This window comes from Sinocyclocheilus anshuiensis, unplaced genomic scaffold (genome assembly GCF_001515605.1).
Source record: "Sinocyclocheilus anshuiensis isolate Anshui unplaced genomic scaffold, SAMN03320099.WGS_v1.1 scaffold282, whole genome shotgun sequence".
NCBI classification, from domain to species: Eukaryota; Metazoa; Chordata; class Actinopteri; order Cypriniformes; family Cyprinidae; genus Sinocyclocheilus; species Sinocyclocheilus anshuiensis.
The window spans coordinates 335,907-353,896 of NW_015544154.1; the positions used below are offsets into that span (position 1 = coordinate 335,907).

A 17,990-nucleotide genomic window follows, 5' to 3' on the forward strand; every position below is an offset into this window, starting at 1 on the left:
CTACAGTTGCTTTAATATTTTCAAGCCATTCTGTACTATTTATTACTAAGAGGCTAACACATTCAGCTGTGTAAATGTGAACAACCTACTGATGCTGCATTTATTCAGCACATTTGTGTGGTATGATATTAGCAAAGACGTCTGTGTTACTGATGTTGGGGTTTAAAAAATGCAGAAACAGTCTTATTTGCCAAAGTGCAAAATACATCTAAACGTTGTGAGGCGTATTCAACAATCTGTAGACAGCCAGTTTGAAATGAAGCACAAGGGTGCTTGTAAATAATTCAGTTTCATATTCATTTACTAAATCCTGTTCTGTGATGAATGCTTTATGTGCTGAGACCTTTGCTTGATCAACAGAGAAAATGTTTGAGCTTCATAATAAAAATGCAAGGACAATGTTTTAGTGCAGATAGTTGTTCATGTATATATATTTTTTTAAACTCATACACCTTTTATGGTCATTACACAGAAGCTTCATAATACAGATATGGGTAGAAAAATATACCACAACATTCCTCTGTAAGCATAACATAATCTCCATCTGCATTTAACAATAATATATATTTCGTCAAAAGTTAAGACTTGTAACATCACCTGTAAAAGCCTAAAGCATTGTTATGTTCTACGTTCTGGAGGGAATAGACTTAAATGTTACTATGTACAAGGTGTAATGGCTGCTTAAGATACCACACCATGTCTACGTACAATACAATAATGCATCTCGCGGTCATATACAATTCCAGCATTATGAAAAAAAGAGAGAGAACTCGGAACACTTAAATGGCATCACTTTGGCACTTTTACGGCAATGAATTATCTATAGAGAGAGAATGATTATATAAACAATTACATCATTCTTATATCATCCCATTTGTATTGACACCGTCCTCAACATTCAAGCAATCAAGCATTTCGGCATACATTGCAGTGCATTAAAATAATGTGCTTGGGAAGCTATTTACATGAAGGGAGATAATGTGTTTGGGTTTTGCCTTATGTGGGTCTCTTCAGTGTACTTGCATCAAGTAAACCAAGTCTTTGAAAAGCAGCAGAAACAAATAATTTTCCTCTATAAAGAGCATTTAGCTTAATTACATTTCCATGGATCCACCACCTTCCTGTTTTTTTATTTTTGGAATTTGTTTTTTTTTTTAGAAAAAGCATAGAAAATAATTCATAAGTATATGAAACCAATGTCATACAAAAATGTTTGAAATAAGTCATTTTTGAATTTTTGTTTAAAGTATTATTTTATGTAACTCCGAATGATATTTTAGTAGTTCATACATCAATTCCTTATGTTTATTTCCTTTATATATTGTAACTTTAAAGAAAAAAGAATCATGTTTTACAACTTTAATGTTGTAAAACTTTATTAATCCTAGCATTTGGTCTTCCAAGCGAACATGTTGATGACAGATTGGAAGAAAAAAGTATGCACGGTGCCGTAATACCATTATAAAACACCACTTAAGAAGATGCTGGTGTATTAGAAAGGAAATGTCTACCTTTACCAAAACAATTTATCTCTTAAAATTCCCATGCGCCTGCTCTGATGCATCAACGTGCAATAACTGCATGCATTGAAATAAATCCGTCCTTCAGTGTCCTCTGCTTGATAACAACTACTGATTAATGCTGCATGTTGCTTTAGTTTAGATGTTGTTCAGGACCACTGCAGGTGACAAATAACGAGGCCTCATAAAACTAATGAACCTTAAGTCTATTCAAGCTATATACGTTTTCACAGACATGGGCCTAAATTGTTCACTATTATGTATTTAGGTTGATTAATAGGTTACATGAAGTGTGTGAACTCTGCACTTGTATCTATGTTTTTAGTAGTCTAATGTCTGTACAGAGGAGATATTAAGAAATAACATCAAGCTTTCTAAGACCCTCCATAAAATAGACAGAAATTTCCATAACCTCACAATATTCAAGTAAACATATTAGCTAATATTCATAGAACTTATATGCTAATATTCGTTACATTTCTTTAAAAAAAAAACAAAGAAAGCTAAAAAGACCATCCAAAATTAAAACCTAAAAAGGTGCTCATATATGTAAGCTGGGGCTAGTTTTGACTGATGGAAGATTAATTGTTCAGTTTTGGAACTGCAACCTAGCACGTCCCCCTAATATAATGGATGCGTTTCATCTCCACATATCATATATCCAGCATATACACGTCCTGACTACAGTAACAGTCAGATTCATTTGGCTCTGTTTAGGTCAAACACCCTGGATATGCTAAAAGAGTGCCCATTTCTCCCAGGCAGTGGGAATGTGCAGAAATCGGCTTATATATGGACTTTCTTTTCAATAAAAGCGATATGAGACTAAATTATCATGTGCATACAGACTGGCTGGCCCTCTTTGGGGTGGGACTATATGGCTGACTCCATGTTCTCGCTCCAGGCGTGGTCATCGAGGTTGTAAATGAACTTGGTGCGGTTGGAAGGGTTCTGTGCAATGTCCTTGCCCAGGTTGTCGAGGGTGAGGTTGGAGGCGAACAGCTGGCTTGGGGTCAAGTAGTCCTCACTGTTCTTAATGTACCTGGAGTAGTTCTGACGCAGACACTGCCAGGTGACGGCATAGAGAATGAAGGCGCTGGATTTGAGAACGATGGCGATGCTGACGTAAAGGTAACGGTAGGTTATGTTGTCGTAAAGCATGCAGGCCCCTTTAATGCCACATACGGAGCTCCATAGTAGGCAGGTGGAGTCAATCCCAATGCCGAAGATCAGAGGTGGAGGAATGAAACCTGGAACATGGAAAATAGAGGTCAGTATGTCTTTACTGTACTTGATTTTAATATTTATTTCAAATGAACAGGTAAGATTTTTAATTTTAATTTTTCAATTTATTTTTATTTCGAACTATTAAAAATACAAAAGGAAAAAACACATAAATATACAAATAAGTACCAATAAACAAAAAAAAACAAATCAACAAATATAAAAAACATTTTTTTTAACATATATTCAACCTGTTCGAAACAAAAAAAAGGGTAGGTAGAAGCCCTAGGCTTATTAAATCCTACCCTCAGTAATTACCAATTCCAAATCACAATCAGCCATAATAAATCAGACATACCATTTTGAATAATACAAAAATACTAGTCCAAATTACGTCCTACTTTATCTATCTATTAAGATAAAGAAGACAAACAGAAAGAAAATCAAGCAGCATCAACAACAATGTTGAAATTCTCACTCTTACCCCCCACTTCTGTATTTATCAAAAATAAATCTTTTATACCTTCTTTTAAATTGCAACATATTAACACTTTCTTTGATATATCCGTTTAATCTATTCCACGATATCACCCCACAAATCGAAATACACATACTTTTGAGTTTTGTCCGTGCATTTTGCTGTCTCATATTTATTCATATTTTTGCTTTTATGTAAGAATTTGCCTTTATGTGCTTCAAAGGTTGTTCTTTAAAGGGTTATTTTTCCCAAAAATGAAAATTCTGTCATGAATTACTCACCCTTGTGTTGTTCCAAACCCGTAAGACCTTCGTTCAACTTCGGAACACAATTTAAGATATTTTTGATGAAATCTGAGGGCTCTCTGACCCTCTCATAGACAGCAAGGTAACTACCACATTCAAGGTCCAGAAAAGTACCAAGATGATCGACAAAGAAGTCCGATGACAGAATTTTCATTTTTGGGTGAACTAACCCTTTAAAGAACTGCTGTTCTTTAAGTTTAAGATCAGTACGATTTTTTTTAAAGAAATTAACTTATTTTATTTAGCAAGGATGCATTAAAGTAATAAAAATGTAATGTCACAAACGATTTCTTTTTCAAATAAAAGCTATTCTTTTGAACTTTCTATTCAAAGAATCCTGACGAAATGTATCAGTTTCCATAAAATTTTAAGCACTAATGTCTTTTAAGACTGAAAACACGAAATGTTTCTTGAGCAACAAATAAGCATATTAGAGTGATTATTAGAAGCATCATGTGACACTGAAGACTGGAGTAATGGCTGCTGAAATTTCAGCTTTGCTGTCACGGGAATGAATTACATTTTGAAAAATGTATTAAAATAAAAAAGACTTGTTTTCACTATTAATTGCTAGTGATCCGATCATATTTGTGTGTCCAGACATAACCAACCTATCTGCACGGGTTGCTTTGGTAACGATGTAGGTGTACCCACGTATGTGACCAGGCTTTTGATGCAGAAAAAAATGGAGGTGCTTTATCTCGCTCTCCAAATAAGCACCCTGTCGAGTCGCAGTGCAGAACTCCTCTGTCGCACAAGAAAACTCAGCAATGGAAGAGACTGGTATATATTGTGATGTTCCATGCTGTAGTTACTGAATCTTCCCCGGGATTTCCGTCACTGGTTTTGACATTATCATTGTGTGTAGCATTAAGAGTGACGCAAAAGACAACTGAAATCTGATTTGAGAAGCCAGAGCATCCAGACTGAGACACATCTGTACAAATCTGACTGGAATTGCATTTCAAACCACATCCAAATGTGGTTTAAGTCAGATTTGAAAAATCTAATTTCATGTGTTTTTTCGCTGTCAAAAACCCATCTGGATACAACATGGATATGCAAAAAAAATCTATTTATAGCTGGCAGTCTGAACACAGCCTAAGAGACTTCTTTCAAAATTATTTAAGAATCTTACCGACTCAAAAAATAATTAAAAAAAGGTAAATGGTAGTGTATATATAAGTTACATAAGCTAATTATAATCAACCAAACCATACCATTATAAAGACACATGCTTAAAATAACTGTAAACAAACTGTAAAATGATCCTGCAGAGATACTGTAGGTGTTACTTGTTATGCAAATATCTTACCCAGCAGCCGGAGCAACAGGAAGAGAACTCCAAGGGCGTATGACTTCAGCTCTGGGCTCACAGTTCTACAGACAACAACTGATAGTTTAGTACATTATAGTTCTTTATGATGTGCAGATGACAGTGTGACTGATTAAGACTCATGAAACCTTTCACATCATTTTTTAATGATTCAAAGGGTGTCAGCAGCATTACCTGATCAGGATGATGACGGATGGAGTCTGGGCCATGGCTCCGATCATGCTGCATGCGCACACGACTGCTAAGAACGTGAGGAAGGCCTGCTGACAGCCTGGGCTGGAACACTTCCCCGGCATGGCTGTACCAGGCCCGTCGCCATGGCCAATGCACTTACAGCCTGTCAAATTCTGAGAAAGAGAGGAGGGAGAGCAGATCTGAGTGCATGTTTCATGATGGATCTTAAGTGCTGCTCTGGGGACTTCCAGGCGACCGTCCAGTGAAAAAAGAACCGGAGGTTTGAGACAAAGGGGACTGATGTATCTAAAAGAGGAAAAAATTAGCATGTCCAAAAGAACTCTTACTACTATGACCCCAGGAAGCATTTAAGTTGATGTATGTCTGAGTTTATTGATCTGTATGAATATGAATGGATGTGGGAGGAGACTCACGGTTTTAGTGCAGCCAGCCAGGCAGGCTGAGAGGTAGGTGATGCCATTGGAGCCGCAAATGGGGCTTAGTGAAGACTTGTAACAATTACAGCCTGACAAACATGGAGCCTCCGTCTGCTCCCATGAACCTAGACTCCTAAATGGAGAGAATGAATATGGGATGAGGGAAGGACGACGTGCTCCCTTCAAATTCATAGTTTAGTCAGTCGAGTTATAAACATGATCCTATATAAAATTAATGCTGAAAACAATTCAGCTTTAGTGATTTTGTGATTTAGTGATTTATACTCTTCTACGTCCACACGAAGCTCAAGAAATATCTGCGTCCACACAAAACCACCAAACCGACACAAAACGATGTAGTATACATGCCAGACCAGCATGTGGCGCTGTAATTCTGCCAAGACTCTCTAACCATTAGGCCATGACTTCCCCAAAAACGGATACACTAAAAACGGAGAAGAAGACTTGGACTATACGCATAAACCTTACGCGCGGTATACAAACGAACATGGAACAATGCATTTATTAATCTGTGTTAATGTTAGTTAATAAAAAGACAATCGTTCAGTGTTTGTTCATGTTTTTGTTGCTGTTACGTGACGTAACGGTGTCTGACTAGCGGCGAGACATGGGATGGTGACGTCATCGTTTCACAAAATATACGGATTGGCTGTCCAAACGAAAACACAAGGGTGGCGTTTTCAGATTTATCCACTCTGGGACCCGGTTTCAAAAAATATCGGTTTCACTCTCCCAAAACGCCGGATCCGTGTCGACGAAACGCCTATACGATACAAAATGTATGCGTATACAGCCCTCTGTGTGGACGGGGCCTTAAGTGTCTGTATTTATTGCCAATTGTTGTGGATCATTAAATATTTGTGTGAGGCTTTTATGGTGAAGCACTCTACTCACTCGTTGCCATAGGCAACGGTAACCCCAGCGACCGGGCCCGTATCACAGCCAAGGAAGAGGAAGGAGACGTAGCAGGCCGTAGAGATGATATTGACTAGCATAGCCAGACGAATAGCCCCTAATGCAGACAGATTCATCTTCTTCACCAGGAGCCCACCCAGGAAAATACCCAGACAAGCACAGGGGATTGCTGTCATACCTGAAAACACACAGATTTGATAGGCAGCTTTCAGTTACTTGCATTGATTTCATATGAAACGGCATTTTATGAGTTTATTTTTTTTGTGCAGTTTCAAAAATAAAAAAAAATTTTGTGCACCTAGGAGCTGATTAGCGGAGGACGTTGAGAGGTTGAACTGCTGTTCGAGATATTTCCTTAGGAAGGCAGCAAATCCAGCCACCACAGCGATTTCCATACAGGCAGCGAGAATGATACAGGTGAAAACCGGATTGGACAGCAGATGCTTAGTCACCTTAGGGATAACTGAGAAGAAATTAGACTCATATTAGTGGATGATCAGAAAAAAAATCAAATTTTTAAGTTCCCATAGAGAATTAAATTGTTTTTAATTATTGATGTCAAGGATCTGCAAATTTGATGCCCCCCCCTTTTGAGGGGTCCTTTCACTAAAAGTTTTTCATTAACTGTTCCCTCCTGGTGGAATGACCTGCCCAACTCAATCCAAGCAGCTGAGTCCTTAACCATCTTCAAGAAACGACTAAAAACACATCTCTTCCATCTTAATTTGACCCTCTAACTCTAACACTTTCTATTCTATTTTAATTCTACTTTATCTACATTTATCTTCTTTTTTTTTTTAATAAAAATTTATATATTGTTGCTCTTTTGTTAGTTTTGACTGCTTTTATTGTCCGCATTTGTAAGTCGCTTTGGATAAAAGCGTCTGATAAATGGCTAAATGTAAATGTAAATGTAAATGTAAAATATAAAGACAGCTATAGAATTTTATATATTTAAACATATATAAACATTTAGCATGATATAATAAAGACAACACTTTCCAAAATGAAATTATTGGCCTTACAGATTATAAAGAACCTAAATATTGTCAGAGTGAAGGCTTAAACAATATTTATTGTTTAAGGCTGAAAGCGTATTAATTTTATTATTACTTTAAGTGTGTGTATATTTAGCATAGGGTTGCAACATAAAAACAATTTTAATTTATGCAAAACAAAATTAATGCAAATTTAAAAAATATATATATTTTATGTTTAATAGTGTCTTTTAAAATGTCCCTACAATTAATTGTGACTAATTTCTATCCATTCTTTAGACAGCAGAATAAAACAATAGGAATATAAATGAATGTGTTAAAAAATATTGCATTACACATTAATATCTTAATTTAACATGCCAAGTTTGACAAATATTATGTAAATGTTGTATTACAGTGTAATATTATAATATTTTAATGCTATCATATTTTTTTCTCCAGCATCCCCACGACCGTACATAGGACAAGTTTGGAAAATGGATGGGTTTTATTTTTCTCCCCCGTGGGTCCTTAGACCTGTTTAAAAATCCCTGTCGAAATCTATTAACAGCATTTTGAGAGATCGGTCTTGTTCTCCACACTAAAATTAGATCTAAAGCTACTTTAACAAACTGACAACAATGACAACAAATCAAAGAAAATTATTATTTCATGTACGATTGCTCATAAAATCTAATGCATGACCTCTAGGTGTTTAGACTCTCTCTCACCCTGCAGGTGCTGGCAGCAGGTGAGGCCAGTGCTGATCTCTGGGTCATCTGAGGCTTTGACTCCTTCATACTCCTGCACCAGCTCAGCAGGCAGCATGGCCTGCTCACTCTCACCTCCTGGGCCCTCCCCAGGCTCGTTCAGCGACTGCGGGAACCCAAACATGAAAAACGAGGAGAGGAAGAGGAAAAGGCCACATATGATAAAGCCGCCCCACCAGGCACCGATCCAGCGCGGATCGTCAGGAGTGATGTCCAGCGAGGCTGTTCGGAGCAAACAGAGATATTTAATGAGATGCCGTGTTTCATTACATGTATTGATTTAACAGATAATAACGAAAAATAACAAAAGTTATTCATTTTTCGGTGTATCCATTTTTGATGCCGGTACTCACTTGTGTCAATGAAGACTGCATCAACATAAACTTTGGTGCACAGAGAGCCAAGAATAAAACCACAGGCTGGTCCAAACACCAGTGTAGAGAATAAGATACCTGTAATGCAATACAAAAGACTAGAGTCAAAGAAGTTATGCAAGAAAATTATACTCATTCATGCAAAGTCTTGGCCAAACTGTTGTCAATTCACTTAAATGAAATTCATTCAAACCCTTGACTCAAATCCTTCAGTTATTAACAAGGCACTTACACTAATGATCTAGATGCTTAAATAAATAGCCTCTTTTTAGGGAAAAGTTTTAGAGATTATTATTATTAGAATTATTATAGAAGGAGAATTATAGCATATTCTATTTTGAGGCAGAACCTTAAGTAGCCCGATGTAAAGGAGCTAATTCCTTTAGTTATTAAATGTTTTCTGGGGGAAACAATTTACATAATCTACATCATCATTGCAATAGCTGGCACCTGATGGGTTTATGTAAAAAGCTGACAAGCACACACATATTTCTGTGCTGAGTATTATATCTTGTGGGAATACCAAAACTGTAGTAGTCAATATATAGATTGTGAATGTGTTGGTAAAGGTTGTACCATCAGCTGTTTTTCCCTTCGGTGAGTAATTATCTGTCCAGACACAGAAGCAGCACAGCATAATCATTAACAGAGAACACTGAAGTACACAAACAGCCAGATACTACTATAAATTAACATGTGAGAGATAATGAGACGCAACCGATGGGATAATCTTATTTCATCCTGAAGGGACTTATTTTGCGATAATGACTGACTGACTGTGCATTCTCTTCTGCATTATATGCCTACTTACCAAATAAATACACTACCATTCAAAAGTTTGGGTTTGGTCAAATTTATGATTATTTAATATTTTTGAAAAAAGTCTCTTATGGTCACCATTTGCATTTGCACCATGTGCTGCATTTATTTGATCAAAAATACAATAAATAATTTATATGTAAAATATCATTACATTTTATAATAACTATTTTCTGTTTTAATATATATTCATATGGAATTTATTCCTGAGATGGCAAAACCGAATTTTCATTCTAAAATTAATATAAAACGGATAGTTCCGGTCCTTGATTCTGATTGGTTGAGCTGTTGTAAATTGCTCTACAAACATACACCTTTGTTTACGTCTTTGTGTTGCTCGGCAACCACTTTGTTGGAACCACAACCATTTCTGAGGCACTACATTGTTTGGTGGAAGAATAATATTTGTATTAATATAATTACACTTAATTTGCTCTGTTTTATTTTGTGAAAACCTTACTACGTATATGGAATAACCGTTTTATAAAAGCAATAAGCCCCGTGAAGCTGTGGTTTACAGTGAATTTATAACAGCTAAGGGGGTTTTAGGCACTCCGCTTTGCGTCGTAACAAAGCCCCTTAGCTGTTATAAATTCACTGTAAACTACGGCTTCTTGAGGCTTATTGCCTTATTTGCTGCTCAAGAAACATTTCTTACTATTATCAATGTTAAAAACAGCTGTCCTGTAAATATTTCTGTGGAAATTGTAATACATATTTTTTTCAGGATAATACTGAGATCCTCACAAGATGATGCCAGTTAAGTTTGTATGAAACAAGAATGAACGAGTCTGTGGTGTGATACAAGAGACGTGAACATAGGACCGGCTTCAGTTACCCGGAAGAACGGTCTGATTTATGGCATTGCCATGACTACAGTGAATATTAGGCACATCAAAGCACTGGATGGCACAATTAACCAGTCAGAATTGAGTAGCCACTCTAGAGAGCCATGTAATAAAAGTATGTAAGGCTCAATGCCCATTCACACCAAGAATGATAACTATTAGTGTCCACACAAACACACAATCACGTTTTGTTTATTATAAGTGTGCTGCAGATGTCGTCTGTCACTTTAAATGCTAAAGCTCTTTAAAACAGGATTCTGATTGGTTGTTAATGTTTTTATCATTCATCAGCTGGAAAGAATCATTCTGAAAGTGATTCCAATGATATCGTTCCTGTGTCGTTATTGTGTAGTTGTGGTGTGGACTTCACAATTCTCATAGAATTAGAATGATTACTAAAACGTTATTATAGTTATCATTCTTGATGTGAGCGGGCCTTTACTATGGAAAGAATGAATCTCACCTCCTTGCTGAAAAGTTAAAGAGGGCAGAAGGGTCTGTAACATGACCTTTAATGGTATATTTCTCTGATCTTAAAAAGTGTTTTAGTTTTATCCATTAGCCTGGATGAAATTGATTAAGCATCTTAGATCATGCATGTCAGTCCTAATGTTACCCCTCACAAGAGAATGTAATCCTAGATCAGTTCTCTTACTCTGGTATTCTGTATGAATACAGACGCTGGATAATTCACTTAAAACAGATAGGCCTTTCTGCTTGTGCTTTTGTGAAAGACACCAAATGCATTTCTGTTCACCAAAGCCTCTGTGATCAAACAGCTTAATAACTTGATTCCATTATGCCCACCAGCAATGACTGTCTCCAAAGAGGATGTTTATGTCTGTGCTAGTTTACATTATGCTTAAATGAGAGACAGGTCCAGTTTAAAGGTTAAAAAGGATTAAAAGACGCAAGAGGGAGAGAGAAAGAAGCTTACATGGGTTGCACAGACATTAATGCTCATAGACAGACAAGTCAGCTCAATGCAAAGACATCAGACACACTGCAGGAAAGGAGACACAGCAGAAATGCTGTAAAAAGCACACATGGAAACCCACAGACATTCAGAACTATCTTCACATCCAGGTCTTTAATTACCAGTGGAAAGCTACTTGACTACAATAGTCATACATTGATCATTTTCAATACTAGGGTTTTATTTCGGGAGATTTTAAGTAAGGGTTTAAGTCTGTTCCTTATTTGTATCAAATATATGGAGAATCATTGTCGTAGTGCGAGAGAAAGAGAGTGAGAAGAATAGAGAGAGAGAGAGAGTGAGCTGCCTGAGGGATGACAGAGCAGCCAGCACACATTAGCTTCACAGCAGAAAAAAAACAGGCACTGAAGGCCATCATTGCTTCTTGCTTACTCCTTAACATAGCAACAGGAGATTAAGACAATGGTGCACTACACTAAACCAATGGGTTTAAGCTTGGTACATGGAAATTTCCAAAGTGAGGTCGCCCCAAACCTAGACTACTACAGCTGATATTCCAGCCATGTGCAATATCTATGCTGTTTGTGTATCTTCATACAACAGCTTTCTGCCAGGGAGTCCTCCAGGAAGCAGTAAAGGGCTGATGCACTAAGGATACAACCTTTTGTGGCTTATGAATCATTAATAATAATAAGTGCTGTAATTGCTGCAACGGCAGGATATTGACCATACTGCTACGTGATATGCCCTAAAACAACAACAATACTCTGTAGTGTTTCTTTTAGTGCCAGACCAGCACATTTACAGACACTTTTCCAGGGGTTCAAATAGTGCACTTTTGAGGGCATTTCAAATACAGCTTCTAAAACATGTTGAGTGAGATATCAAAAAAGTCTTTCTCAGGCTACTGTGGTAACAATCACAAACTCTCTAGGTCCAACCTATTACACCTCTAGTTCACTGTTTCCTATTATTTGGTGTAGACCCTGGTGAATGTTTAAGCATTGCCATGGCACCTGGTTCACATGCGAAAGGGGAGCATTTTAACCTGGTGTTATTGTTCTCTCCTGAAGTGGAGTAGAATAGATTAAGATCAACAAGCCAGTTTAGAACAATTCATCTGTAACATTTTACAATAATGTTCTATATATAAAGCATTATGAAGCAACAATATATAATACTTTTACTTTTTTTTTTTGTAATACTTTAAATTGGTTAACATTAGTTAACATGAACTAACAATGAAAAATACTTTTAAAGCATTTATTAATCTTAGTTAACGTTAATATCAACATTTACATTATTGTTAATTGTTACATTATTATTATTTACATTATTAAAATCAAACATTGTATCTGTTCTTATTATTTAATGGACCTGAGCTAACATTTAATTTACAATGAACAGTTGTGTTTTTATTTACTAACGTTAACAAAAGATGTATAAATACTGTAACAAATGTGTTGCCCATTGTTAGTTAATGTTGATGACCTTATCGTATATTGTAACTAATTTTTTGGTGAATGTTAATTTCCACATATGCTAATACATTTTTAACATTTCAGGTTTCAAGTAAATTATGAATGAACATTAATTAACAACAACAATAGTATAAGCAGCAGTAAAAAAAAGCTGTAAAAAATGTTAGTAAATCAAACCTAATCCAATAACTAATGTTAATTAATTTAATCTTATTGTAAAGTGTTACAAATTAATCTCTCTCTCTCTTCAGTGATCAGTAATCTCCAACCAGGAGTACTTAGAATATATTGATTTTTACTTAATTATAAAGTAGAATCAATTTAGCTAAATAAATAAATAATACTTTTCCCCCTTTATTCATGTTCTATAAACCTATAAAATGGAACCATTTAAAATAATAATAATAATTATTATTATTATTATTATTATAATTATTGCAATAATATTTTAAAATGATTTTAACAAATGTATTTAATAATGCATTTAATAGGGTCAAATCAAAATGTATCAATTTACCCCGGCCACCAAGTACCCGTCACTCTACTATTAATTCTGTTCCTAATTAAGGTAAGATAACAAAATTATGTGTATAATGTGTGCATGTTTCATTTATTTGTAGTTGAACCTAGCAGCAAAATATATGTGCTACTGGCTGAGTCTGTCATCTACAATATAGGGATTGGCCAATAGACGATGCCATCGTCCATCACTATGTTGAGCTGGCATCGTGAAACCCCCCCAAATGTTTTGGCAGATGGCCATTTAGAGAACTGATATACCCACCCCCCATGTCATAGTCTATCATGATGTTTCACTGTAGACATCGTCTGATGCCAATTTGGTAGACATCGCCCAACCCTACTACAATATAGATGACGTCGGGGCACTTTAGCCTCACTGATAGGGCTGGAGGGGTGTACAAAACGCAAAAAAAAGTGTTGTGCAGATCACGCTCACCAATATAAAGGGAAGAGTCTTCTCGTCTGACGTGATCATCGATGTAAGACACGCCCAGAGGCTGTAGGGGTGTCGCTCCAATCCCCAGAAGCATTTGAGCTCCGATCAGCAGCAGGTACATCATGTTGGTATTGGTTCTATTCCCACAGATGTAACTAGGATCAGAGAGCCCTGCTCGACTTGAATTGGAGCACACATTCTGTCCCTGTCCCACAGGTCGTGACTCTCCAGACTGATATTCATACTGGTGGGTCAAGAACTCAGGCAGCGCTGACAGTAATGCCCCCAGTGCCATTACGATGCCCCCACAACCAATCAGCCGCGGCCGATGGGCCCTGGCCCCAAAGTAGCTGACAAATAGGATGAGGGCAAGGTTGCCAATCTCAAAGCTGCTGGCGATCACACCCACATCAGCGCTCTGCAAGTTGAAACGGCGCTCCAGTGTGGTGAGGACACTGACCTAAAATATAAAGAAACACTGCACTGTTACAAAAATGTATGACTATGCACATTTACAGACACTTTTCCAGGGGTTCAAATAGTGCACTTTTGAGGGCATTTCAAATACAGCTTCTAAAACATGTTGAGTGAGATATCAAAAAAGTCTTTCTCAGGCTACTGTGGTAACAATCACAAACTCTCTAGGTCCAACCTATTACACCTCTAGTTCACTGTTTCCTATTATTTGGTGTAGACCCTGGTGAATGTTTAAGCATTGCCATGGCACCTGGTTCACATGCGAAAGGGGAGCATTTTAACCTGGTGTTATTGTTCTCTCCTGAAGTGGAGTAGAATAGATTAAGATCAACAAGCCAGTTTAGAACAATTAATCTGTAACATTTTACAATAATGTTCTATATATAAAGCATTATGAAGCAACAATATATAATACTTTTACTTTTTTTTTTGTAATACTTTAAATTGGTTAACATTAGTTAACATGAACTAACAATGAAAAATACTTTTAAAGCATTTATTAATCTTAGTTAACGTTAATATCAACATTTACATTATTGTTAATTGTTACATTATTATTATTTACATTATTAAAATCAAACATTGTATCTGTTCTTATTATTTAATGGACCTGAGCTAACATTTAATTTACAATGAACAGTTGTGTTTTTATTTACTAACGTTAACAAAAGATGTATAAATACTTTAACAAATGTGTTGCTTGTTAGTTAATGTTGATGACCTTATCGTATATTGTAACTCATTTTTTGGTGAATGTTAATTTCCACATATGCTAATACATTTTTAACATTTCAGGTTTCAAGTAAATTATGAATGAACATTAATTAACAACAACAATAGTATAAGCAGCAGTAAAAAAAAAAAGCTGTAAAAAATGTTAGTAAATCAAAAATCACTTTTGACCTGACACCAATCATTAAATGTCCCTTAAATCAAAAATCCATATTCAAAACAAATATTTCATTTGTAGCTTGGAGATCTTAAACAACAGAATAGATTGGTGAGATTTTGATGAGAACATAGATTCTGTATTGAAGGTATAAATCAAATGTAAACATCCATATGAGTGTTGACAAATTGTTTATTATTATGGACTTGGAATTTGAGTGTTTTATGTTTTTTGAGTGTTTTGAAAATGCAACATTTACGTCACCTTTCATACATTAACATATTAAAATATGAGCTATTTTCGATGTTACCATTGTACGAATTTTCTAATTACTAGAAGTAATATAATATTGACTAGTACTTTTTTTTTCAATTTCACTATTAACTTTCAATTAATATTCAGTAGTGTCTAGTGGGCCCTGTCTGTGACTGGTCACTATAGAGACTAGTAAATATGGACTATTATTTCAATATAAATTACTTAGGCCTACCTATTTTGCATGTTTATAACCATTTTAATCGTTTTGTCATTTCAATTAGTTAGTTTAGTTTTTAGAGTGACTCTTTAACTGCATTTACAGTAATATTCATTAATGTGCACCATGATAAAAAATAGAAAATGGTTTCTATTAAATTTTATTGGGGGCTCTTTGATTCCAATTCTTTACTAGCGTGTATTTCAGTTGTTGCTGGTACTTATTTCAGCTTTTTTCTTTACTTTTTTAATAATTATTCAAATAGCTGCCATTAGGCTATACATTCTAGTTTACTTAGTATCTAGGTTGTTACTAACATTTTTAATTGAACTAAAGTAGAAATTGAACTAAAGAAATAAAATAGTGATTCTAACTAGCCATTGCATACAAGCAAAAAGGAAATGTAACTAGGTAAGAAATATCACTAATAATAATTAGGATAAGTACTCTGAAAAAAACAACACAAGTCAGTGACAAAAATGTGCAATTAATTTATTTTAATTTATTTAAAAAAGTACTAGTAACGTAAACACAGATACTAGTTAGTTTAATGGAATAAATGCTGAAATGGTCTACCCTAGTCTTTATGTTAGCTTTCAGTACAAGAGAAAGATGCACACAGTTACATTATGAATTGATCTGCTATGTAGGATTGAGCGTAAAGTGATAATGATTGATTTGTCATTTTCCCTAGCGATGACTTACCTTGTGCTTTATCTGAGGTATTTAAGGAATAAATGTCAAAACAACTTGACATATAAGATCTGATCATTCTGACAAATTCTTGTTTCCAACATTATGTACATAAGTGGCTCAAAGACAAAATATTAAGATAATCGGTCGGTGAGATTATTTTGTTTTTGAGCCACTGATGAACATAATGTTGGAAAGGAGAGAGAGGCCACTCACTGGACTGATTATTAAATTTATTAAATCATTATAGCGCCTCTAAATCATGTGGAAATAAAGGAGTCGCGATACACACGCAAGAAGCCCTGCCTCATGATGCTGTTCATTTCGCTTTAGGGAAAAGATAAGCGATGCCTACCGGACACCATTCAATGTCATCCACATACAGTACGTACGCAGTATGAGCTGCGTGTGTTAATGGCTCGACTCACCAGATAGGCTCCTACAGTGCCCTGTGCCAACATTAAGGCACATTCTGATATGAGGAATATTTTGATGTTGGAGAAGCATGATGTCTTCTTCTGGCACTCGTCTGGCTCAGTGTCTGGCGTGCTTCCCTCCGCGTACATCCTGTGATGCGGTCTGCAGCAAGCAGAAAGACAGGCTCGGACAGAAGGTGACCATTGAGGACGAGTGCAGATGGATCCTCAACGAGACGTGCACGGCTCCTATCCGGTCTGCGTTCAAATTGAGTCGTACGAAATGAATCTTCTTAGTATTGTCACCTCAAAAACTGCGCACTCGCATTTGATCCGGTGATCTGAATGGTCCAAAGGAACCGAGGGAGGACCACGGCAGCCTATTAATAACCATGAAAATCACTGGCACGCGGAAACTGCGATTCGGTATTTCGTGAGGCGGTTACAGTGACTCGTCTTCCGTAAGGACAGTTTGCCGGTGTGGAGGACTCAGCTCATGCGTGTCCTCATCTACACCACAGCCTGCACCAAATGATGACCTCTCTCTCTCCTTTCCCGTTCTACTGGCTCTTTTTATTCCCTCCTCCTCCCAGAAACACATCTGATAGATAGATAGATAGATAGATAGATAGATAGATAGATAGATTTTATTAATAATTTTATCAGTAATAAAAGGGCGCAATCAAGAGAAAAAACAGCTTTAGTGTCTAAAGTGAGTGCAGTTTTTTTAATTGTCAAAGTGAATATTATTACCAGACTAAAAATAACCCTCAATATGTGTCCCCTGAGAGCAATGTGCCAAACTCGGGATGTATGAGCTGCTGACCATATGATCAAACAGGCCTATATTAAAGATACAGTTCACCCCCAAAATACAATGTCTGTCAGCATTTACTCACCAGATGTTGTTCCAAACCCATATGACTTTATTCCATGTGACAGAAAATGCCAAGAATGACAACCTGTCATTCACTTTCAGAAATAAAAGGTGCAACAAGTGAGATAAATGATAACAGAACTTTTATTTGTGAGTGAACTAGTCCTTTAATTTTAGCATATGTAATAGTGTGTTGTTCTGTTCTATTCTATTCACGTTATTTTAAATTTATTAAAAGAAAAAACACCTTGCTATGTGTACTGTGTACTAGACTAACTGAGACAGCACTTGTTGTTGGTCTGATTGCTTCTATTGTTCTCCTCATTTTTAAGTCGCTTTGGATAAAAGCATCTGCAAAACGATTAAATGTAAATGTTATACAATGCAAAATGATATTTTTGTCTTCCAGTACAAATATCTAAACATTCTTCAATTAATATACATTTAGCTTAATGGGCATGCAAATAACATGCGATGATAAATCTTGTTTTCTGATAAATAAATATAAATTAAGGGAGTTTTTGCTTAAAACAAGAAAAAAATATCTGCCAGTGGGGTCAGAATACCCCCCACCCCCTTTTTTCCTGAG

The 17,990-nt window shown here is 36.1% G+C and overlaps 1 protein-coding gene across 1 annotated transcript; it reads right to left on the bottom strand.

The window, feature by feature from the left end:
* Positions 1-422: 422 nt before the first annotated feature.
* On the bottom strand, positions 423-17,042 carry LOC107695341 (solute carrier organic anion transporter family member 3A1-like). Its single transcript, XM_016495205.1, has 10 exons — positions 16,537-17,042; positions 13,575-14,034; positions 8,511-8,609; positions 8,119-8,379; positions 6,709-6,873; positions 6,390-6,588; positions 5,472-5,607; positions 5,038-5,210; positions 4,843-4,907; positions 423-2,770 (listed from the first exon to the last, which is right to left on the bottom strand). Exons 1-10 carry the CDS (start codon positions 16,672-16,674, stop codon positions 2,394-2,396), a joined length of 2,073 nt encoding a protein of 690 aa, XP_016350691.1. The 5' UTR covers positions 16,675-17,042; the 3' UTR covers positions 423-2,393.
* Positions 17,043-17,990: the final 948 nt, after the last annotated feature.

What these genes read in the sequence shown, in the direction of transcription:
- LOC107695341 (XM_016495205.1), bottom strand. Translation starts at nt 16,674, where the DNA reads ATGTACGCGGAGGGAAGCACGCCAGACACTGAGCCAGACGAGTGCCAG. An exon ending in TGCAGTCTTCATTGACACAA is followed by an intron (nt 8,380 to 8,510) that starts GTGAGTACCGGC and finishes TGCTCCGAACAG; the next exon opens with CCTCGCTGGACATCACTCCT. An exon ending in CCTGTTGCTCCGGCTGCTGG is followed by an intron (nt 2,771 to 4,842) that starts GTAAGATATTTG and finishes TCCATGTTCCAG; the next exon opens with GTTTCATTCCTCCACCTCTG.